The sequence below is a fragment of the Pterocles gutturalis genome, unplaced genomic scaffold, assembly GCF_000699245.1.
Source record: "Pterocles gutturalis isolate BGI_N339 unplaced genomic scaffold, ASM69924v1 scaffold15102, whole genome shotgun sequence".
In the NCBI taxonomy this organism is placed as follows: Eukaryota; Metazoa; Chordata; class Aves; order Pterocliformes; family Pteroclidae; genus Pterocles; species Pterocles gutturalis.
This window is the reverse complement of record NW_010108196.1, coordinates 42,276-67,566: the sequence shown is the minus strand read 5'-3', so window position 1 is coordinate 67,566 and position 25,291 is coordinate 42,276. Positions and strand designations below refer to the sequence as shown.

General features: G+C 34.9%; 1 protein-coding gene across 1 annotated transcript in view; it reads left to right on the top strand.

Annotated features, from left to right (window-relative positions):
- The window catches only part of UBR1 (ubiquitin protein ligase E3 component n-recognin 1), a 55,244-nt gene that overhangs the window by 15,503 nt on the left and 14,450 nt on the right, over positions 1–25,291 (top strand). Inside the window, exons 11-32 of the mRNA XM_010072542.1 lie at positions 309–466; positions 1,114–1,213; positions 1,515–1,643; positions 2,437–2,617; positions 3,553–3,614; positions 3,813–3,923; positions 4,866–4,931; positions 5,097–5,198; positions 5,863–5,926; positions 6,350–6,474; positions 7,390–7,442; positions 8,490–8,592; positions 9,082–9,130; positions 11,139–11,293; positions 12,227–12,326; positions 13,798–13,907; positions 15,290–15,379; positions 16,971–17,158; positions 18,293–18,498; positions 21,689–21,782; positions 24,179–24,331; positions 24,818–24,915. Coding sequence (XP_010070844.1) covers positions 309–466; positions 1,114–1,213; positions 1,515–1,643; positions 2,437–2,617; positions 3,553–3,614; positions 3,813–3,923; positions 4,866–4,931; positions 5,097–5,198; positions 5,863–5,926; positions 6,350–6,474; positions 7,390–7,442; positions 8,490–8,592; positions 9,082–9,130; positions 11,139–11,293; positions 12,227–12,326; positions 13,798–13,907; positions 15,290–15,379; positions 16,971–17,158; positions 18,293–18,498; positions 21,689–21,782; positions 24,179–24,331; positions 24,818–24,915 — 2,497 coding nt within the window. The remainder of the gene's footprint in view (positions 1–308; positions 467–1,113; positions 1,214–1,514; positions 1,644–2,436; positions 2,618–3,552; positions 3,615–3,812; positions 3,924–4,865; positions 4,932–5,096; positions 5,199–5,862; positions 5,927–6,349; positions 6,475–7,389; positions 7,443–8,489; positions 8,593–9,081; positions 9,131–11,138; positions 11,294–12,226; positions 12,327–13,797; positions 13,908–15,289; positions 15,380–16,970; positions 17,159–18,292; positions 18,499–21,688; positions 21,783–24,178; positions 24,332–24,817; positions 24,916–25,291) is intronic.

The following is a 25,291-nucleotide window of genomic DNA, read 5'->3' as shown; positions in this document are numbered from 1 at the left end:
AAAGAGTATACCTGTAGGCTTTGAAAGTCATATGTTTCTTGCCTGAAATACTATTGTAAAAGTCATTTTCTACGTTATCTTTCCAGAAAAAATAGCGTCTCTATTACATTGAAGCTGTCAGAGTGAACAAGCATGTTAAGTTGATAGAAATTGTGTTCATTATAATAGATACTATGAAGTTTTTGTAGCTTGGACTATACAAATGTTTAAAATAATTTCTAACCAAAAAGTGGATTCAAAGAAAAAATTATTTTAACACTTCTCTTCAACAAAAATGGAAAGAAAATTTTTTTATTTTCTTCTTGCAGGCCCGACATCTTATTGAAGAACAAAATGTAATCACCACCATTACAGAGACACTCCTAGAAGTGCTTCCAGAGTACCTAGACAAAAATGACAAGTTCAACTTCCAGGGTTACAGTCAGGACAAACTGAACCGGGTATATGCAGTAATATATGACCTCAGGTAAGTGCAAAGCTGAGAAGTTTGAAAAATTCTTAGAAAACTAGCAGTAGGAAGAGGTGTTTCAGTTCAGGAATCTGACTATAAAAATGCTTTAAAAACAAACCCAAAGCCAAACACCTCAAAAAACACACAGGAAACATTTAATGTTTTATTTTTCAGTGCAAATTTAAAATTTTAAAATACCAAAATTATGTTCTATAAGGGCAATTTTTGGTGTTTTTCACTGATGTAATTCCATATAACAATTGTGTTAACAAAAAAAACCACACCTACTTTAAGACAGCATGTGAAATTTGACTTGTATTAATTATAATTCTGGGAAATTATATATAATTGTATTATATATAATCCTAATCTGCATAACATTTTCTACTCTTACAGGTCCATAATTACTTTAATAAAAAGAATAATGTAAAAGCAAACCACCCCAAATACCTTGGCATTAAAAAAATCTGTTAATTTGAAATGGTGAATTCACACGCAGCAATTCAAGTGTTTGGTGAAATTTTTAATAGGAGTTTGAGATGGGGAGGGTGATGTAATGTGATGATGCAGTTGATTATTTTAATACAAAGAACACTCTAAATGCAAGCATAAGTAGATGAGAAGTCTGAACAAAAAGATGATAATGTTTTCTTTGGAGACAGGTATGTCTTAGTCAGCAAGCCTACAGTATGGACAGACCGTTTGAGGGAGCGGTTTTTAGAAGGATTTGTTTCTTTCCTAAGGATTCTAACTTGCATGCAGGTACAATACATTTAAATAATTTCTTTCTCGTATGCTGTTATAAAGATATTACAGCACTTTTGTTTGCTCATCTTCTTGTCCATAGCAATATTGCCATAAGCATGCAATTAGGATGGTAAATTCTTCAATCTCTGTCTGGGATGGGTGAAAAAGTAGTGTTTACTTCATAGAAGTAATATTAATAAATTTTAACTGTGTATGTCTGAACAACCTCTATTTGACCATTTGCCTATGGGACTGTGTTATTTTAAGCCTGCGATCACTGATTTAGCTGGAGTATGTTGTGGCATCTCCATTTCAGGGAATGGAGGAGATAAAAAGGCAGATTGGTCAGCACATTGAGGTGGACCCTGACTGGGAAGCAGCTATTGCTATACAAATGCAGCTCAAGAACATTCTTTTGATGTTCCAGGAGTGGTGTGCCTGTGATGTAAGTGCATCAATTGTCTGGGGTTCTTACATGCCTGCCTTTTGTGAATATTCCCGAGTGCTTTTTAAAGACCAGCTTTTTAAAAAAACTCACTGTTCTTCAACACAGATCTCTACAAACAAGAGGTCTGAAAGGATTAATCTGTGTTATGACACAGAGAGAAGGGATCTAGCTGACAAAGCTGCACAGGGTGTCAGACAAATCGTAAAGAGAAAATACTTTTCATAATTTAAGATTTTGAAAATTAGGTTCATGGTATCACTGTCAAATTTTAAAGTTTGGAAGCACATTGTGTTAATTTTTAATTGCAAAAATGGATTGCAGAAACTTTGCACTAATTGGGTAATTGCACTGTAAGTAGTCTTAATCAGTGCTGGAGCTCATCCCTGTGCTGGGAGAGGGGAGGAAAAGGTAAAATTTATCAACTTAAAGATATTTTGAAGTGAGTTTCTTTTCTTTGTTTTCAGTAGGGAGAGGAAGGTAGAACTGTAGCAGTTCAGGAGCTTCCTGATGCAACTTGGGGTGCAAACTATGCAAAATATTAAAATATTGCGGTTTAAATAAGCATACAGATTTTTGGAGCATTTGATAGAGCAGCTTTTTTTGAATAGAAGCATATTCTCAGTTAGCTTTAGTGGATACTCCACTGCTCCAGTCCAGCACTTCTCAGTATGTAGTAATTATATTGTGGGTTTTTAGTAGCTGTTCATGCTGTCAGAAAAAACAAGTGAGGAATTTTGGTGTATACATAGCATCTTTAAATACAGCGCTATGCATTTCTTTTAAATTCTAGGAAGAGCTGTTGCTCAGGGCCTACAGAGAATGTCATAAAGCTGTGATGAGGTGCAGCACAAATGGCCGCTCACGGGAAAAGACCGTGTTTCACTTGTGTGGACATACTTTGGAGAGCAGACCTTACAGAGTGTCTTCAGATCCTGTCAGCATACATTTACCGCTGTCTAGGACTCTTGCTGGTAGGTGGTGTGTTTTGTTTTGGTTGCTATTTGAATTGTTTATCATTCCATCTCTGTTTCATTATTCTAGGAAGTATTTAGATTAAGTGCTTCGTTGATCAGTCACTCTGACTTTCTGACATTCTCATGATCAGGCAACCCTGTACCCCAGATGTCTAAGGGAAAGTTTTTCTCAAAAACATTTGTCATGGGGGTTGGAGGACACTTTTTTAAACAGGAGAGAGAGAAGAAAGGCAAGAAGGAAAAGCTTCATGTTTTAATGAGATCTTCAGTTTTCTCCAGACTATTTGAATTTATGTGGTTCTGTTTCTGTTTCTACCTGTTTTCCCTAAATGAACATTAATTATTATTGTAGCTTGAATTTATTTTCCAGCCACATATATCTTAGGGCAGTTAAAATGCTCCTCCTAAAAGACGTGTTTGCAGCATGCCAGGACAGATTTCCAGTCAGAATACAGAGGACCAGAGCAGTGGGTGGTTGCCACTTCCTCTAGAATACAATTGAAATCATATGCTATTATTAAGCTGTAGATTCTTTATCGCATCATTTTGATACCAAGATAGCATCTGTTAAGCCTTGGAGTCTTGAAATCCAGTTATTACTGACATATGATTTAAATGTGAAATTAAAATTTTGCTAATACTACTTAGTATCTTGGTTTAAATGGTTTTAATGAATTCATTAAATGGGTAGATTTATGAATAAAATAATGGAATGTAAGACTGGAAAGAACTGTTGTGATAATGTAATAGATATCCTGTCTTAAAAACAAAGCCAAAAAAAGCCAGGTAACAAGTCTTTCCTAAATAAACTTCGACTTTTTTTCTGTAGTTCTTTGACTTGTATGTGATTTAGCTAACATTTAGAATGTGTTGGAGGAGAAACTTTACTGCTTTTGATCTATTTTCAAATGTTTTTCCTATTGATTTTGTAGGTCTTCATGTACGATTAAGCAAGACTGGAGCCATCTCAAGATTGCATGAGTTTGTTCCTCATGTAAGTTTTTTTTTCATTCCCCAAATGCTGATTGTGATTTATAATCTGGGATGGAAAAAGCCTAAATATTCTGCAACTTTCATGACACACCCAGGTTATTTTGCAGCTATCCATGTGTTATTGTTCATTAGGTCTTACACTTTTAAAATCACTGACACACTTATCCTTGCTTGGTGTGTTTTGTTTTTTTTCTTCTAGGAAGAATTTCAAGTGGAGCTGCTAGTGGAATATCCTTTGCGATGTCTTGTCTTGGTTGCTCAGGTTGCTGCAGAGATGTGGAGAAGAAATGGACTCTCTCTGATAAGCCAGGTACTCCTACGCCATTCAGTAGTGAGTTGGTCCTAATGGTGTATGCGAGTGTTTCTCAGTAATGTTCCCAGTGGTGGTTTCATCCAGTGCAGAAAGAGGTCATGGGGGTCACTCCTACACTAAACAGAAAGGTTTCTAGGTGAACTTTGATAAACCAAGATGACTTGGTTTTGTTTCCAGCTTCACCAATGGCTTGCCTGCCTGTATTAGACAAGTCTCTCGTCTCTCTTATAGCTGTTTCTGACTCTGTGAAAGGGTATTAATGTTACTGATGTCTACTGTAAACTACTTTCAGATCTGATAAAGAAATTACTGCATAAGTACTTAGTACTGTTCCTTATAATGTAAAATTTTAGAAAAATCTCTTAGTGTATGGTAATCATTGAGATTAAAATAGTTTACCTTTGCATACATATTAAACTTTTGAGTGCCATATAGCTGGACATAACAAACATTTTAAAATACATATGGGCTTTTTAGTTGCAAGAGTAAAGGTAAAAGTAAGAGTCTACCCTTAAGTACTTGTATATTGCCTGCTATGCCTTCACTTTTTTTTTCTGTTGACACCAGAAATTTTCTGTGTTTGCCTCTCACAGGACCCTTTGAAATCAAAGTAAATTTTGGTAGCCCTCTGTAGAATTGTCTCTGAGAACTGGGTTGGAGAAGGAGGATGTTTTCATTTTAATCAGTAGCAGCCATTAGAATTATGTTATCTTAGAAGGGGGTGAGAAGAAATACTGCTTAGACTTTCTCTGGATAGGTGAAAAACATTTTTCACTTCCATCAAAGTATACATTTGTTTTGAAAGAAATACGTGACTTTCCCTTACTCAATAAAGGTGCTGTACAGTTTAAAAAAGCCTCAGACATTAACTGGTGCACATTTGATAGTGCATTACTTTACATTACTTCTCTACTTAAATTTTGTTTTCCTACTTCTCAGGTATTTTATTATCAAGATGTTAAATGCAGAGAAGAGATGTACGATAAAGATATCATTATGCTCCAGGTATAATGTTCTGAATCATTGCTTGCTTGACTCATAAAATTTTCATTTAATTTTAATGAAATGTGTATTATTTAAAAGATTTTTCTTGGTAAAAGAGTATTTTTCTTAATTAAGGAGGAACTGTAGTAGTTACTGATGTTCATATTAGTTTGGGGTTTTTGACAGATAGGTGCATCTCTTATGGATCCAAACCAGTTCCTCCTGCTGATACTGCAGAGATATGAGCTTGCTGATGCTTTCAAAAAGATGAAGCCCACCAAAGATCAGGTAAGTGGCAAGTATTTCTGCTGCTTAACTTGTTTGCTTTGAGTTTATGGAATGTTAATAAGAAAAAATAGCTACATTTGATAACTGCATTTTTATGACCACACTAAAAGTCAGTCAACACAGGACCGAGTGGTTGAATAAATGATTTTGTGTTTGGAATTTATAGTAGCTTACTCAAAATTAAAAAAGTTTTTTCCCTCTTTGACCTTTATTTCATAGAACGTCTACCAAAATCCATGTAAATAACTTCTCTATGACTCTTAAGCCATATTATGTGTTTTTATTTTGGCTGGAAGTTTCTTGGATTGTTATGCTATTTCTTGAGGCTTGAACTTTTATATAACCCTTGATTTGGGATACATTTTCAGCTGTTGTTTCTTTGCCTGCATGTGACTCTTGCAATTCACAGGCATTTTTTCCCAGCTTGTTAGAATGGAATTTTCTTCCTATAATACAGTGCTTAGTGAAATAGTGCATCTGAAGGCTGAGCTCAGTGTTGTTTGACAGATTTTCCTGCCTGTCTGTTTGGGTTTTTTTGGGGTTTTTTTTGGTTTTTTTTGTGGGGTGTTTGTTTGTGGTTTTTTTTTTTTTGATTGGTTTTTGTTTTGGTTTGGTTTTTGTTGGTTTGCGTTTTTTTTAAAACTGGTTTCTCTAATTGTTGTAGGACTTGATCAAACAATGTAACATATTGATAGAGGAGATGCTACAGATTCTCATTTATGTTGTGGGTAAGTTTCATTTCTCTCAAGTATTGTAGTGAGGGATTATTACAGTGTGACAAAACGTGCTTGATGACTTTCTTTAACATAGATGGTATGGAGAGGATACTGGAGAATGCCTGTTTTAAATAGATGGTTCAGTAATACAGATATTTGTCAGCCAGAAGCAGTAGGGCTTGCATAACAAACAAAGCTGCTAGATAACTTCATAGTTGACTATTAAAGTAGAATGTGAAGAGAAACTCTATCTCAGCCCCTCTTGTTATGAAGCTAAGCTAAAAACCATTTTTCTTCTCAGACCCTTGGGTAGGTTTCTGGTGAATGCCAATTTATACTATGAAGTATCCTAGCAGTAGCATTACCTTGGTGCAAAATTCAGACTTGCTTTATAACTGCCATATGTGCTGTTCTCCTTTTGATTCACTCTGGTAGGGGAACGATATGTGCCTGGAGTGAGTAATGTGACAAAAGAAGATGTTATCATGAGAGAAATCATCCATCTATTATGTATTGAACCGATGGCTCACAGTGCAATTACTAAGTCCTTGCCTGAAAACGTGAGTCCTGGTTTATTTACTTTTTTCCTTAATTTACTTTTTTCTTGTTTTATGTCTTTTTCTTCTTCCATAAATATGGAAGGATTTTATTTCTGATATAAAGCTCAAATGTTGGTTTCAGAATTACAAAATGTGTCAAAGAGACTTACACACCTCACTGTTGTAAAGATAAGTGTCATGGATTTAAGTGTGACCTAATCTGAAAAGGATTGTGCTTTTTGATGAAGTGGAGGATTTTTTTTAGAATATTCAGCTTTAGTTCTTCTAGATTCAAAAATAAAAGTTTAAAAAATTTTCTCTTTTGGCCCTGTAGGACCATGTAGCTGGATTCCATTCTGCCCTGTGTACCATCAATAAATTTGATCGTGTAGTTTTGATTACTTAAACCTGTGCAGATCCATTGGAAGTCAAGTATTGTACAGGTCTATTTAAAAGCACGGATTTCCCTGCCATTCTTTTCCAAGTGTTGAAAATTCCAGCAAAGGGGAGGGATGGGGATTAGATTTTATAGCCTGTGCAAATTTTCAGGGCTGGCAATCAATGCAAAAAACTAAATTCAATAGCTGGGAATTTTGTCAGAACCCAGGAATGGGTGATCCACATTCACTATTTTAAGAGACTAAAACTCTGCTTTTCCCTCCATTGAGTTTGGGTAAGGCACTGCTCTGTTTCTGGAGATCAGCTTGTTTATAAATAAAATTCTGCATGCTTAAATGAAAATATTTTCTGTCTTTGGTCCTTCCTTGTAACTTGTCAGTTATGAATACCTGCTTGCTGAATAACAGTGGGCAAAATGTATTAATTAATGAAGTAGGGAATTAATCTAAATCTGTATGTCTATTTTTGTTGTACCTAGCATTAAGCTGAAGGTATTTGAATTATTGTATATTTATCCTAAACTAAATTTTTTACCAGGAGAACAATGAAACTGGCTTGGAGAATGTAATTGATAAAGTGGCTACGTTTAAGTAAGTTCTCAGTATTGTTTTATAAGTAGCTTGAATGTGAAATAAGATCTCTTAGATTATGTGGGTTAAACAAGCTGCAGTACACAGTCTCTGTTCAGCTAATATTTTGTTGTCTTGAAATATATATGCTTTCAAATATGCATAGGAAAGAAAAGTGTGTGGAATATCTGAAGCTGCTCCTTCTCTCCTTTTGCACCCCTCTTTCTTCAAATTCAGTTTGAGGTGTCTCAGGAATTGAGTAATCTGAAGTCCTAGTGGGAAAAGCTTTGAAAGTTAATTTTATTTCAGAGATGGTTGAGAACCTTACCAACGCGTTGTACCTTTGACAGTTACCATCTAATCATTGGTTTAGATGTTAAGTTGCTAACTTGCTGTAACTTTCAGATGGGAGTTAATTTTTTTAAATATATATATATATAATTTGTTAAAAATATATATATATATATATGCAAATATAGACCAAACAGTTGTAGCAGTTGAGTAAAACTAGTTGAAATGTCTGCTATTTTTGTCACAAAAATGTCTTGTTGACTGTTATACTAAATATTTTAGTATACCTTATTTTAAATTGTCTTGCTTGTTTATGTTTAATCAAGGGCAACTATAGGTGTGCCTAGCAATTTTGCTGTGGGAATTATATAGAAGGTTCAAAAAATCTCACTGGCTGGAAGGTAGCTCTTTGTATTACTTGTTTGGTACCTTGGTTAAAGAAAGTAATAAATTTTATATGGTAACATCCAATGTCTGAACTTCTAAGCCGTGAAGTGAAAAATAATTTACCTGTCAGAGTCTGTATGGTGTGCTGTAGATAGTATAGACTAGAAATATTTTGCTGCTGTGTGGAATTTTTTTAATAGTAAACAGCCTTGAAAATTAAAGACTGATAACTGTACTCACTCTATGTTCTTTATAAGTTGATGAGATAACCATCACTATTCCTCTTTTGCTAGTGTCTCCTTAGAAAATAGTGTTACTGGCTTGTTTACGTTCAAGGATGTACTGAACCTACATTATTAATCTGTATGTCATGAAATATTTCTCTGTAAGGAAACCGGGTGTGTCTGGCCATGGAGTTTATGAACTGAAAGACGAATGCTTGAAGGAGTTCAATATGTTCTTCTATCACTATACCAAGACCCAGCACAGCAAGGTAAGCAGTGCAAGATTCAAAGGTTAAAAAAATAGTACAATTTTGTTGTATAAAAGGAATTAATGGAGTCTAAAGAAACTGATTCAGTCAAGAGTGTATGCAGCTAACTTCAAAGCTGAACTTCAAATGGAGTTAAGATTGTTGATACAAATTGACATGGTGTGGTTTGCATTCATATTTTCCCTGTGGTGACTTCTGTCTTAACTGTTAACTATTTATGCAAAGAACAAAATATAAGAATTATCTTTGAACTGGAAAACCCCAAACTTTGCTTGTATAACTCTTACTGATGAAGCAAGTGTGTCTAACTATTTATCTCTACTAATTGAAATGCGAAATGCAATATTTTAAACCAAGTTCAGAAAAGATTCTAGTTACACAACCAGGTATTGGCTATGTATCTTGCCACATTTCTAGTTTAGGGTTTCTCATTGTGTCACTGTGTACTTCTGTAGAGATACTGATACAACAACACTACTTTTTCTCTAGGCTGAGCATACACAAAAGAAAAGAAGAAAACAAGAAAACAGAGATGAAGGTAAAAACTTTGAAACTGATGACTCAACAAATGTGATAATTCAGTAGTGTATGTAGTTGTGCATATAAAGTGAGCTTTGGGATTTGTCTTGTGACTTAATCGTGGATAATTGAGCTCATACAAAATGTGTTGTGATTTGTAGTAACTGTAATTAATTTGCATCTGAGGTTTCTTTTATCTTTTTTCCTTTTTTTTAACACAAAGATAGGAGTTTTGGAATTTTTAGTTTAATTTCCATGTAGACAAACACAGCATAGTACCCATTGACAAAATTAACAACTTAGAGTTTTTATGGTTGAGTAACTAGGAGGTGAAATTTTTTTTTTTTCGGTGAGTAGTTTCTATAGCACAATGTTGAGACATAATAATGCCATTTAGAGAAGGTTGCTGCAGGAACTAGTGCTCATATCCATTCTGTAAGTAGCTTGAGACTTAAAATTTATAATCTGCAAATAAGTATAACAATAAAACTATGTTTCTGTTGTAACACAAGTGTTATTTCCCTTTTGAATTTACTTTTATCCATTCAAGTCATGAGCATTAATTGAGTTCATTTGAGGAAGACTGCGTAAGCTGCATTAATGAGTACAATGAACATCTTAATAAAATCAACTATCACCTGCTTTTGTGATTTGTAACAGATGATTATTTTTTTCTTCCCAGATTGCCCTCCCAGTTGAATACCTTAAGCTTTACTTCTTACTCTAAACCATATTTTGGTTTTTGTATGCAATTGGGGCACTACAGCATTGCATACCTAACATGGTTAAAATTCATTCTGGGTAAATGTCATTAGCTTTGGGTTCCTTTCAGCTGAAAAACTGTGGACTTGAAAAAGAATAAATTGGCATTGTCATTTTGGAGGGACACAGTTAAATTGGAAACCACATTCTCTTTAAAAAAAAATAAATTAATTTCCTTCAGTTTTAAGTAACTCAGAAGATGATGACAGCTGGAGAATAATGAGGGGGGAAAATCTTTAGATTACTTTTAGTTTCTTTACTGTTTGTTTTATACATTTGACAGATTTCAATAGTACCTTCTTAATTTGGGGGTTTTTTTCCCTGTTCACTTTAGCAACTTAAAATGTTAGCAGGGATGTTTATTTTGAAGAACTTCTTAAAAATGCGACTATTTAGTTGTAATTGTCAGAAACTCCCATTCATGTAATCGGACAATGCAGTTCCAAAACACGAAGATAACTGTTTACTCTGATGTGTATTCCCCAAGGCTACCCATTTTGTTGCAGATATTTCATGCCTATGCTTTTAATGTAGCTGTGTTGTCTTTGTCAGTAACTTCTTATCATTCATTCAGTCTAAATTGTCAAATGATTGCTCCCTGCAGAGTCACTGCATTCATAGAAGTTTTCTGAAAATAGGCATCCAGGTACCAAAAGAGGACTTAAGTCAACGGTTCCGGGTAGGAAAAGGAACCAGTGTTAGTTGAGCTGCTTTTAGTGGATGCCGCGATTCCAGGGGTTTCTGTATGAGACACCACATCACACAGTTTGAATATTAGCTCAGAAAATATGCATAGCTAGAAATGAACAGAGTGCCCCAGTAGCAGGAAGAATTTAGAGCTTTGGCTGTATTAGGCGTGAGATGCTGTAATGTGAGACACCCCACTCTGGGAGATCCACTGCTCACTCTTGTTTAACTACTTGAAAACTTAGTGTTTGCATTTTGCATCAGCTACAATGTTTATTATTGATAACATCAAAAATAAGGCAGTGCAAAGTGTTAGATTTGCATTTACAGATACAACTAAGTCCTTGTGATTGTTTAGCTTAGTTTGCGTGTGTTTTAGATAAGAGCTTACTAAAAGGACTTAGTTTTGCTAAAGATAAAAGCTGACTTGGGTGAAGAGTTCTGTTGGAGTGTGGCTCCATTAATTTAAAGGTCCGGTTGCCCTTTCACTGGAATTAGTATGTTTGTGGTCTCAACTTTTGGCCTGCAATGCTTGAGATGCTAGTTTGTTAATATATTTGTCCATCTCTATTTTCTAGCATTGCCACCACCTCCTCCTCCAGACTTCAGCCCTGCATTCAGCAACGTGGTGAGGATTCTGAACTGTGATGTTATGATGCACATCGTGCGAACCATTCTTCAGAGAGCAGTAGAACTGGAAACCCACTTGTGGACTGAAGCTATGATTCAAATGGTATGGTTGGCTTTGGTCTTCTTCCTGTGCTCATTCCTGTGTTGACCGTGTTAACTGCTTATGATAAGGTCAAAATGTGTAAAGATTAACTTTGAAGGATAAGAATTTACTTTTTGTCCCCAAACCTGTTTTTATAAATCTTACCAACAAAGGAAAAGACTTCTAATTGTTTGTCTCCACTGTAAAATATGATTGTGAAACACAGTAGTATTAAATGAGGAATATTCTTAATTTTCTATTTTGCTTTCTCCCATGTGTTGCCTCATCACTGAAGCTGTTTCAACATTTAATTCTCTTTACCTTCTCTTTTTATTGAAACTTCCAAGTGCAACTAAGTAACCCTTTTGATAATTTGAAAGAAATCAGAGTTCCTTCATCTTGTAAACCGCAGTCTTCAAATATGTAAATGTCTTTGGGGCCTCGTGTGTGAAGTAATATAATCTTGTTAGTGTTTAAATATTTCATTTTACCACAGTAACTTTATGCTTTAAAGAAAATGGATTATTGACACTGAAGTATTTTGAAATTTAAAAAAAAATATAGGATTAGGACCTGAATTTAGAGGCTGGTTGAATTAATCAGTTTCGTTAATTAGAGTGCATAGATTATTTAATTGCCTTGCCTTATGTGCTAGTCTTTGGATTATGGATTTAACCAAATATTCATAGATCTGTATCAACAAAATTACAAGTTTAATATGTTACTACTGTAAAGCGTGTGCAAGTTTATTAATTTTAGTGCAAGTAATATGCAGGAAAGTTATTCATTATTTCACTTTCTATGCACGATCTCTGCACTCTTTCTCATTTCTGTGTTTATCATGGGTACAATCAGCATATAGTACAGAACTGTATTAAGCATCCTTATTTTATATGCCAGTTTTCCTGGCAGACCTCTAACAGAAAATTGATTTACTTTTCACTCTCTTTTTAGGTGCTTCATCTCCTTTCTTTAGGGCTACTAGAAGAGAAGCAGCAGTTACAGAAGTCTTCAGAAGAAGAAGTGACCTTTGATTTTTATCACAAAGCAACACGTATGTTTCATTTTCTTTAAAAGGGCATAGTAAATTAGGCTAACTTGATTTTGTAAGGACAAAAATAAACTAAAAGAAACTATTCAATGATTTTATTCAGAAATGAATTACTTTTTGAAAGATTTTAAACGTGATAACGTATTTTAAAAAAAAATCAAGAAAGCAGGTTTGGACGAGCTTTGTTTATTCCTGTTTGCCAGATATATTGAAGGGGAGATGTGCTTCTCTTCCTGGGAAAGAAACGGAAAAGCAATACTGGTGTTAGATAACTGAAAATAGTTTTTCTTTCACAAGAACAGTATTGAAATGGAATCTAAGAACTTCTTGAAAAATGATAGTGGATTTAAGTGGACTGTCTCAATCTTTTGTACTCCTGAGGTGTACATTTATTGATTTACCTGAAAGTTAGTCTTCTACTATGGCAATGATAATAGAAGCAAAACTTGGTGGTTATGAAGTATGCTTTTTTCTTTTTCTTTACTTTTCCAAATCCCTACAGAACACTTCCTAGTCTTAGATTCAAGACTAGTGAGTGGGAATTGGAATCTGTATTTCCTAAATAATCTTCCATCTAGAGCTTCTGCTTCACTGTGTAAGAATAAATTAAAAAAATAATCCATTAGCAAGCTAAACATAATTCACTTGATATTTGAAACAGATAAGAATTGTGAAGTAAAGCTGCTGAACTGCCTTTATTTAGTTTTTCAAAAATGTCCTGTAAAGTGGTGTCAAACTCAGTTTGAAAAAGTCTCATTTCACATTTTTTAATTTTAAATTTTTTCTTATTGTTGAGCAAGGAGAAGTATTATCACACTGAACATATGTGTTCAAGAAGCTTCATGTCAACTACAGCAATACACTGCAGCCTCATTTATACATGAGATGCAAAAGTAATCGTTATTTTTGCAATAAAACTCTTATTGAGAAGCGATTAAAAAAATTGTGATGTATTTCTCTCACTTCTAAAAATATGCGGACTAATTTCAAATGGAAAGTGCTGTAAATAAATATGGTTGAAGAGAATGGTTTCCATTTTAAAGCATGCTTGAGTTAGAGAATGGCCTAAAATATTATGAACTGCTACCAAGGTGTGAGGAAGCAAATAATGACTGTAATTATAATAGTTTTTGTGATAGATATAAACTTGTGCACACTGAGCTGTTAGCAAACTCACGTAAGCTATAAGAGTGTTAGTTCTTCTCCTTGAAGTGAAAGGCAATTCTGGTTTTGTCTGTACTTCTGCTTTTGTAAGTAGCAAAAATTATTAATCTACAAGGGGGAAAGATTTTGCTACATTTCACTGGAATAAACAGATGAAAATAAAACAGAAATGTAACCACACAGGTTGTGTTCATGTATGTGTGTTATATCCTTAGCAATGTTTTAAGGTATGTCCATGGTTGTAAATTAAATTGTTGAGGGTTTTTTCCCTGAAGACCCATACTTTTAAAGTTTTCTCTCCTTTGTGAAGGAATGGGAAGCTCGGCCTTGAATGCTATGAGTGTGTTAATGCTTCTGGAAAAATTAAAGAGAGTTCCTCAGTTAGAAGCGCAGAAGGACACTGTCAGTTGGATACTACAGGTACACAAGGGGGAGATAAGTATGATCTCTTTTCAGTAGTAGAGAAAGCTTTTATGAGAGATGTTTTGTTTCCTATATATAACCCAGTGTTTACAGCTGCAGTGATTTCTTGAGAAGATTAATCTGTTGGAACATTTTTTGCCCCCCAGACAAGATGCAGTTTCTTGAATACTGCATTAACACTTAGAACTCATTGTACTTGCTGTTGCTCCTTTGAAGTACTGGGTCAATTTTTGCTTAGATAACTCATTCCAGGAGTGACACTTTTATACATAAACTTTATTCCTCATGTTTCTGTTGCAAAGTAGCAGCAAGTGATAAGTAAAGTTTATTAATTGGGAAAGTGTTTGAGTCTGCTTGTATTAAGACTTGAGTCATACAGATCTGACTAAAAGCCACATTGTACGTTTGACCCGTGGAACTTTTTCTAAGTCTCTGCTGCTTCGCATTAAGAGATGGGTAAAACTTCTAGAGCTCTGACACCTCCTCTAACACAGGAGACTGCCGCTTCTGCTGAGCAGGAGCACTACTGTCCTGTTCCATTCTGGGTATCAGTTCTAGGTGACTTCTTGGTTTAGGTGGCAAACATAGAAGACAGTGCTCTTGGAAAAAGAGCGTAAGAATCCATAGCAGGGTTCTGAAACTGTCCGCAGCTACTGAAATTGGACTGTACTGGTACATCAGGGAGGTAGATTTGAAAGACTGTTTTTGCGAAGTTATTCTTCTAAGATTCTAAGGGCAAAAGTAAGAAGGTACTTTAAAAAGTATATTTAAATGTATAGTAAATGTAGAATATTTTACTTTAACAGAGCTTCAAGATGCTTATTAACGCTAGCTGGAGAAAGTAGTAGATGAAAATGGAAGGCTCAGTTTTAATTAACTGGGCATATGCTGGAAAGCTTTCTGTTCCAGATGTGTAGGTTTTTTACATTATTTTAGTGACTGCAAACTATTTCCATGGGATGATCTACATCTTACCTACTTTAAATAAGCTAGCACACTCTGTCCATTCTTTCATGCACAGATGCTTTAGCTGTCTGGCAGTGTCAGTGCCAGAAGACTGAAAAATTTGGAAGAGTTTTACTTTCCTTCATATGGAGTAGTGCTTGTCTGGTTTAGGATACAGACAGCAGTGTTACAGAAGTGTCCATATAGTCTTAGTCAAATGTTTTTGTTATTTAGGAGTGTAGGCAGTTCAGCAGTGTTACAGAAGTGTCCATATAGTCTCAGTCAAATGTTTTTGTTATTTAGGAGTGTGGGCAGTTGGTTTCATCCATTTGAAAATCTGAAAATAATGTAAAACTAAATACCAAGAGCTTTAATTGTGTCTATATTGTAATAAGAGCCAAGTTGCATTTTAACATCTAAGTCTCTATTCCTAGATGTTTGACACAGTGAAAAGACTGAGAGAAAAATCTAGTTTGACAACAGTAGCAGCTACATCAGGCTCAGAAGCTGCAAAAGGTGATGAGGTAATTAAAAAAAAGTCCAGTGGAAGCCGTGTATTTAATGTTTTGAATGGCTGTTTTTAAAAAGGTGCCTAAATCTATTGTTACCTAAAATTATAATTTTAAAAATACTAATTTCTGATATATTGCCTATAAATAGGTTTGAGGTTCTAAGATTAATATTTGTAATAAATTAAATTTATGCTAAGCATGTTTTGTGGAATTATCAACAGCTAATGTGGTTTTGGTTGTACCTCCAAGTTTAGTGAAACAACTGAAGGGGATGAAGAAGTAATTTGTGTTAATTTCTCCATTTCTTATCTTTTATGATTTGATCACCTTTCCTATTGTGGTGTCATTGTGCAATAATTAGAAATACAAATCCACTTAAAATGATGTCTTGTAATTTACATGACCTACCAAGAGGTTAATCTGCTTTGCCTTGATTGTATAAAGACATCAGGCTTTGGTGATTACTCTGTCTGTGTATCACTCTCTACCCACTTCCCTCAAAATAACTTCAGAATCCAGTGGTCAAATGACACAAATGGAGATTTCAAAGATTTCTGCTGTCTCATGAGGTGGTTGTAGGTTCTTTTTGTTGTTGTTGTTGTTTGGGTTGGTTGGTTGGGGTTTTTTTGTTTGTTTTTGTTTGAAATCGGCAGTTGAATAGAAAAGAAGAATCTGATTACCCTTAGTGTGCATAGCCAGGCCAGTTTGCTACTGCACAGTAGCCTGTTTGGCTACAGCTTGCTGCCAAGCAATCTCTTGGCTGGTCCTTGCCTGCATAGCTCTAAACTTACCACAGCATTTGCTGTGTTTCTTTTTTGAGAAAGGTGTCATATGATATCTGCTAAGGTAAGAGAACAAAATACAAGTCAGCAAGAAGTGAGACTCGTGTAGTTCCACTACTTGTGGGGCAATTTGTTGTTTCATTTCCTCAAAAATAACCGTATCATGAATGGAAACGATGTTGAATTTGTGCCTTGAGTAACTGAATAAGAGGAATTAGGTTCTATATGTTGTAATTAAGTCTCCCTGTGTTTTTTGAATTTTACATCTCCAAAGCATGTAAATACTTTGTTTATAGCTTTTGAAAACGTGATAGATGAGGAAATACTGGAAGAAGAATAGTTTTCCAGTCCGTAATAAAGAAGAATAGGGGAAAATACAATCCTCAGATGTATAAAATGCTGCCACAAAAATTTAGGAAGAATCTGTTTGCTGTGTTGTCCATAGATAGTTCAAGATAAAATTTTCTTAAATTCCTGTAAGGGAGATATAGAATACTCAGTAGGGGTTTCGCTTATGGGGGCAATAACAAAACACGGGGTGAGGCTTGTAATGTTCACCTCACTAAAGTTTCTTAAGAACAGACAAGCACTTTGTGGACCCCTTGAAATCTTTCTTCTGCCGAGGTTAATGAACCTAGTCAACGTTTAAGGTTTTAGTTTTACATTTTTCAGAGAACAGTTAACTTTTTCTTATCATTAAAGTGTTGTCAGTTAAGGAATTTGCCGTCAGTGGTTAGAATGCATATAGGTGGGGAAAGATTCTTCTCATTTTTTTTATGTTCTTTGTTGCCTGTGATTTCTTGATTCTCTTTTATTGCAAGACCCAGAGCACTCAGGATAAAGAGAAGGCTGAGCGGAAGAGAAAGGCAGAAGCAGCTAGGTTGCACCGTCAGAAGATAATGGCCCAGATGTCTGCACTGCAGAGGAATTTCATTGAAACCCATAAGCTCCTGTATGAAAACACACTGGAGGCACAGGGGAAAGAAGATGCTATTATGGAGGAAGAAAGGTAAGAAAACCCAGACATCCACAATTGTGGTGGGAAGAGTTCGTTACCTGCTACGTAAGTTCATTATGCTACATAAAAACTTTTACAATATGTTTAAGGGACAGATTGTGTCATCCCAGTCAGCAAACTTGTGTCTCTATTACTTTTAAGTCATCTTCTGTTACTGAATTGTGTGTAAACTAGCATGTGTATGCTAATGTAAGAACTGTGGACTCGCCTTGTAGAGCAGCATATGATAAAAAAATGAAATTATTCAGATGGTGGATACTTACATTGCTTAACACTTAAAATGTCATTAGAAAGCGGCTGAGTTGACAACACTAATTTTGGAGGTGACTGTCTAGCTCATGTGAAAATGCAAGTATTTAATTTGTGAAGAATCTGAAAGCCAGTATGTATGCCTTAAGGTTAAGCTGCAGTGAAGAAAATATGCTTCTTGTAGCTCAAGTCACTGTTATTTCTGTTTGTTAGTTTTTAAAATCTAATTTAATACTGACGATGTTTGGTTTAGATTGGTTATGATTTTGTTGGCATGGATTGCTCCTGCTCTAGAGATGCTTCAACAGTATAGTATACCTAATAAAACTCACAATTTTGCTGTAAATTGGGGCTGCACAAAACTAATCAGAGATACCTGCTGGAGAAAAAAGTACAGATCACTTTATCTTTTATCTTTAGCAAATCGTGTTCTATAAATCATTTTTGAACTCTGGAATAAGGAATATTTTAAAAAATGTATGGAAGCTTATTGTGTCACAAAGCATTGAATAAGGTAGTGGCATTCTTTTTCAGTATGTTTTCTTCAAGAATGGGAAACAATTTTAATGTATCTATGACATTAAAATATATTTAATCCAATCTACATTGAATACAGCTTCCTGAATTTCCTGCTGTCTGAATCCATGTCATTGTGTTATTCTATGTTAGCTTGCTTCCACTTTCTATTTTTAAAAAATACTGCATTTTATTCAGGATTGAGGTGTTTCTTCATAATTTGGTCATCGTTTGGTTTTCTAAAGCACTTTGGTATAAAAACAGAAATTTTAGCAGTAAATGACATTTTTTAGATGCCTGGAAGAATGTTTGTTTAGAAAAAGCCATCTGATTGTATCTGTGTCACTTATGTTCTTACAGCATGTCTTCGGCAATTGATTACTCCAGAATTGCTTTGGGTCCTAAACGAGGTCCGTCTGTTGCTGAGAAGGAAATTCTGACCTGTATTCTTTGTCAGGAGGAGCAGGAAGTAAAGCTGGAAAGTGATGCCATGGTGTTATCTGCCTGTGTCCAGAAATCAACTGCCTTAACTCAGAATAGGAGCAGAGCTCTTGAACTCTCAGGGGGTATGTGATTTTTCTTCTTTTAGACTATAAGCAGCTCTGTACCTAAGCTCATAACCTTTGAACCTAATTAAACTCTGTATTCAGTCAAATGGCTAAATGGCTTAGCCTACCTAATAAGAAAGTGAAAAATTTTAAATTGTTCTAAGATCCATGCTTTAAAAGTTAAAAATGAAGAGTGTATGAAGATTTTGATTTGTCCAAGGAGATTAGAAAATGCTTTAACCTCACAAGAAGATTTTTATAAAACTCAGATTTGGTAGGAGTGGTCACTCTGGAAAAAGAACGTTAACAATTCCTGTTTATTCAAATACAGGAGCAAACTTTCCCAATATGAAGGAAATAGATAAACATTATCAGAGGCCAATATGGCAGCCTCAGGAGAGTGTGGGTTTTTTGCGTTTTGTTTTGTTTTAAATGCCAGGGAAGTAATAAAAATAGCAACACAAAAAAAAAAAGAGAAGTGTAAGCAAGGTTCATATTAGGTAATTTGATACAAGAGATATAAGGTTCTCTAATACAGACACGAGTTAGTTGCATAATGGCATATTGGTAGCAGGAAATGCAAAGACCAACCAGATTTTTTTTGTAATTAACAGTTAATTAAACACGAGAAAGATTTTGGTCAGTTACTTAAGGGAAAGAAAGAAAATAAATAGAAGGAAAACTTAAGTACCCACTGACTTTTTTGCTCTCTTTTTGAAAAAGAAAATTAATAACAACTCAAGATCAGATGCTTGATGGCTGTTAATTTTAACAAGAGAGAAATGCAGTCCAGAATAGGATAAGAAATGTTGAAACAATATCTGGATAACTTCAGCGTATTCACCTTGGCAATTATTGAAGTAATATTGAAATATTACTTCAATAGTACTTGAAGGCATAATATCAGAACCATTGTCTTCAGTATAATCTTTCATTATTTTTTTTAAAATGCAAAGAAGATAGCTGAGATCTCAGAGGGCTAAGAAGGGCAAACAAGTATTTATAGAAAAAGGCTACTAAAAAACACAGGAGTTAAATGAGAAAGTACTAAAAATTTGAGTATTCTGTCCACCTTGGATGCCTGAAAATATGTTGGATGATAGTATTTATTATTAATATAGAAGACTAGATAAAAAACAAAGGCAATAAAGCAGTAAAAATGTCAAAAATGGATTTGTCAAGAAAGGAACTTTCTAAGCCACCCTAATTTTTTGACCAGGTTAACTTGTCTTGTGTAAGGAGGAAGTAAGCTAATTTATACTCATGTTTATTAGAATTTTGGGCTCTGTCTTTGACTTGATATACAACCTAGGCAAATGTGGTTTTGGTGAAATCACCCCAAGGTGGATATGCATCTCATTGTAAAACTACTAGTTGGATTCAAGAACACTATAATATTAAATAATTAAAAGTTAAAAATTATAATTTATTTCCCTGTAAAATGAATTGTTTATTTTAACACCGGTAAAAATTTAAATAACTGTTAAATATTTATTAATCAATATACATTCTCTATGTATCTGCCCATATCTTCTTATAAAGATGAGTCAATCATTTTTTCAAATGCTGCTTATTCAAGCCAACTAATTTGTAAGGAATACAGATGCAGAGTTGAAAGAGAATAAAAGTGGAGGTCTATAAGCGCTCTCAAAATGTTTTTTAGTTTGTTGCCTTTGTTTAAATTTCTACTTATTTTCAAATACTTTTTTTCTGTTTTGTAATGGATTATTGTTGATTTGTGGTCAGCTCATAAAGCAAAATGAACCCTCTGTCCTATTTTTTACTGACACCACTGTCTAGAAAATAGCTTTAAGTTCTGTGTTTGTGGAGTTCATTATTCCTGCTTTAGTTTAGAATTACACTCTTGAATGTCATCAAATGGGAGTTCAGCATTGTTACCTTTCTCCAGGTTATTACCCTGTTCTCTATCATACTTTCAAACCTTTATCAAGTTGTTTCACTTAATAAGACTTTTTGTGTTTCCTCCTCTGGGTCATTAACAAATACTGAATAGTCCTAGGCCCAGGACAGACTCCTGGAGAATCCTGTTTGATCCATTTTTCTTTTTAACAGTGAACTACTGATAATGGCAATTTTGAACCAGCTGTATAGAATTTTTATCTAGGCCATGTACTAATTGCATCCTTTTTTTTTTTTTTTTTCCCCTCTCTTCTGTGGTATTCTTAAGTGTAAATAAAATCCTATGCTCTTGTAGTCAGATACACTTGCAAGCTTTCTGGAGTGACATGCTGGGCTGTTGAAATAATTGAAAAAAGAAGGGAACAAAGTTCCTTTTCCTCAAGCCCCTTCTGGATATTATTTATAGCACTTACTCTCTGCTGCGTGGTCCTCTGCAGCTCATCAGGTAGAAGTAGGCCTGTGAGAGCTTTTTTTCTTTGAAGATCTAAATAAGTGGAAAAATGCTTGTTCCCACAGCAGAAGTGCAGACAGTGGCGAATTACTGTTATATCAAGGTTCACTTTCTTATTTCAGTCTCTATTTGATATAGAGCAGCTTCAGCTTTTTCACCTTTTCTCTTTCATTTTGTCAAATTCAGGGGTATCTGTTCAAAATCATGCACAGCCCACCAGATGAGGTTTGGAGAACTGCAGTATTATTTAAGATATCTTAAGGGGAAAATGGGATCTCACTTGGAGTGCATGTGCAGCACAAAGACACCATTACATTCTCATAACATTTTTGCTGTTAAGAATTATGCAAAATTAGTGAAATATAGACTTTGTTATTCAGCAGTGCTGTTCATATCAGTGGTTTGAAAATCTATGGGATTAGTTGGAGAAATGCCTAATCTTTCTTGTCCTTAGCACTTTCATCTTTCATTTAAAGAATAGAATAACACGTTAAAAACTTCAGGGGTAGCAAATCCAGCCACAGAGCTATTCCAGTACTGAAGAAGTTTTTTTGGTTTTTTTAGCCAATTTACTACTGCTTTTTGGATTTTGTCATCTTTTTCTTCACAATTACTGGAAAGTCTTCAGCAGTTTAAGTGGACTCTGACTTGCAGTTGCTTTGTTGGGTATTGGCTATTGGAAAGGTAGTCAAGTGGGGTTTTAATGGGACTGTGTGAGCTGTAGGAGAATATAATCCAAAGGCTTGTGTTCTGAGTATACTGTTGTTCATTTCTGTTCATACTGATGGGAAGTTATGTTATTGTTCTTTCAGTAATTTTTCTGCTGTGTCTTTCTAGATACGGTAGATCCTCTGTTCATGCACCCTGACTTACCCTGCGGGACGCACACAGGAAGCTGTGGCCATGTGATGCACGCAGCCTGCTGGCAGAAGTAAGGATGTGTCTTTGCAGCTTTTAAATGTTATTTTAATTAATCTGTTTGCCAAAACATCCAAGTGCACACTGAAAACACAGTACAATAAGTGGATATTTAATTAAGGAGTCAAAATCATTTGTACTCATCTAAAAATGAAATAGGCGCAAGAGAAGTTTTGACCTGATGAAAATCATAATCAGAACTTTTTAGTGGCTTCAATGACCCCAAGAAGAATCTCTAAAGAGTACTAATTTATGCAAATAAAACCAATGGCGTAGAATTGGTCAAGAATAAAAAAGCTGTATCTAGTAGGCTGATTTTTAGCAATCCAGTGAGAACCAGTAGGAATCTTCCCGGTGACTGTTCTGTAGCAGCAGTACTTTGACTCTGAAAGTCTGTCACTAGGCACTTAAAGTATGAAGCTGACCTGTTCAAGTGAGTCTTTAGATGAGAATCTGGCGTTTAGAATAGAATATGAATGGTTAAAACTGCCAGTATTTCTTCCCCACCCCTCTCCTATCGGTGAAAAAACTCAGACTAAAAAGTAGAACGGAAGAATTGATATAGTGCTTAAAAACTTTACTAGATCTCTGTTGTTTGGGGGAGCCCACAATTTAGACCAAGTGTGTTGGATTAGACTGCAACCTGAAATATTAAAAGATCAAGTTACTTATCTTGCAGAATATAGTCACCCTGGTTGCAGCTGCATTTGTAGGATTACAGAGAGCAAAGCTAACACTCTCTGCATTTGACTCCACGTAGGTCTGGCAAGTCTAAAGAAGGTAAATACAGTGAAATAATAATAGAAATAATCCCACTGAGGTATTATCAACAAATAGAGTTGGGTCATGCAATTGCAAGCTACTTTGTATTGTTGTATGATATAAATGATGTCTTGAGGTTTGTTGTTTGTACTTGTGCCATTTCACTTTAAAAAAATCTGACTAAACTTCTAGTGCTTATTTACTTTTCTATATATATATTTTTTTTTTTTACAATAACACATCAGTGCAGAATAGGTGCACACACTTAAAATGGTACAGAAGTATGTTCCTTGAGTATAATACATCTGCTCTTGGCAGATCCATCTACATCTACGTAGATCTAAGTAGTGCAACATTGGAGCTCGGTTCCCTTGCTCTTTTTAAGAAATGATGACTTGCTGTATGGGTAAATGGGATTAAAATGGACAACAAGCTCTTCTCATACGGGATGGCACAGAAGGTTTGAGTATAGTCTTTTATTTATTACATAACAGACATTCTAACTTACTAATATTCCTCCAAATGATGCCTTGCTGCACCTTTCCAGAGTATCTGTGCAGCCTAAAAACACTGCAGAATACTGTGTGTTCAGGTGAATGGGATATCTTTGTAGTTGCCATGTATGAGGAAGAAGAGTTGCTTGCAAAAACATAGTTGTTTGAATATGGGAATGTAAATGTATGTTCTGTTAATTGTAACACAATATTTTCCTAAATATTCTGTAATCATTAGAACTTCTGCTGATGTCCCCATGTGCCCACTTTCTCTTATTACATAAATGGGATTTTATTTTTCCCTTAAGATGTGATTTAAAGAAAAAAAAAAAATCTAGTTATTACCTCAGTGCGAGAGTTAGATAATTTTGTGTCTGTCTTTAAGATCCTACATACCCAGTCTGAACACTAGTACTGAGTTTAGCTGCTTGTATCCGGGCAAGAAGATTTGAATGTTGGATCTTTTTGTTCCTAATAGTACCACTGAGACATTAATGAAATCTCAAGCCTCCCTGCATCCACTGAGAGGGCAAAATTATGATGAAACCTGTAAAAAAGATCGTAGTTATTTCTTAGTTTCCTTTTGAGTTTAAAATAACTTACAATATCACACTTGAGCTATCCTCGCTTCCTGCTAAAATAAGGCTGCAGGTTCATTGTTTAGTCATGAGGCTCAGCGGTGCCTTGAATAGCTGATAACTCATTCATGGAATGTTATTGGTAGTTTTTCCTAAAATTAAATAAAAATATGTACAATCCCTCTTTCAAACTTACTGTAATGAGTTGCATATGAGAGATACTAGATACAATGTTTCATTTTTTGGATGATGTGAGAGAAGAGTAGGAAATTCAAGGATGGCTTTTCTGTTAAAATGTTAATGAAATTTAAAGGGATCTTTAAAAGCAAGGAAAAACTGCTGTCATTTTTGCACGAGTGGCATACCATGCATTTTTGCATGAGTTCAGCTGTGTGCTCAAAGGTTTTATTTTTTTTTTCAAGCACATGAAAGAGTTATAAATCAAAAGACAAGACTTGTTTGTTCGCTTGAATAGGTACTTGCTAGATAACAACACTTCTAATTACTTGAGGATTTATTTTCACGTCACATTTGAGCCATTCCGCTTTCTAGTAATTTCCTTTTCAATATTGTAGGTACTTTGAAGCCATGCAGCTGAACTTTCGACAACGTCTGCATGTTGAACAGATATTTGACTTGGAGAATGGAGAGTATCTTTGTCCACTTTGCAAATCACTGTGCAATACTGTGATTCCTATCGTTCCATTGCAGGCTCAAAAAATAAACAGGTGAATTACCAGATTGCATAGTCTTTAAATTAAAAAACAAAACACAAAAACCCCCCAAAACAAAAAACCCCACAACCAAACAACAACAACAACAGCAAAACCAAAAATGTATTTGGTGTGGGTTGGCTTTTCAGATTTTTGGAAGGAAAATTTAGGCTGGCCTTCCTAATCTATGTAAAAGACTGCATATCTCCTTATTGACTATTCAACCAAATACACTGCTTTTGGCAGTCAATTCTTTCTTTGTTTTTTTTAAATGCATTTTTAGATTGGCTATTTTTGGAGCTTATATGAAATGAGCAAGTATCTAGATCTAGTGTTTAGCCTAACGCTTCATTTTGTGCTGTTTGCTCAAAATTTACAAAGCCAGCAAAACTGGGCAAATACTGAGTTAATGTGTTTTGGTCTAAATGTGTCCTCTGTTTTTAAAGTTAAGGTGATTCTTCGAGTGTTAAAGTAAAACCTGCTTTTTATTTCTGTTCTCAGTGAGGATGCAGAGGCAGTAGCTCAAATTCTGTCCCTGGCTAGGTGGCTGGACATTATCGTAGTCAGGATATCGGGCTACAGTGTGAAAAATGCTAAAGGTTTGTTATCTTAATTTTGAAGGTGTTCTGTGGGATATCTAATATGCCAGTACATGTTTTAACTAATACCAACAGAAGACTTCAAATAAAGGATACATTTTGCTATCAATCATGACAGTATCAGATAAGGCTGGGGATAAGGTCATGGCCCTCTCTGAGCTGATATCTTGATTTCACAGTGCCCTTGCCAATTTTCTGGTTTCAGTTAAATTCTTTTTGTCTTTCGTGTGGAAGAAAATGATGTACACTAGGAGATCATAGCCACCAGTTAATACTCAGAGTTAATCAAACTTTTGTGTTGTGACTGTGATGTAGTAAAAAAGATAAAAATGAAAAGGGCCAAAATAAAAACACGTGCGAGTGTTTAGAAAACTGA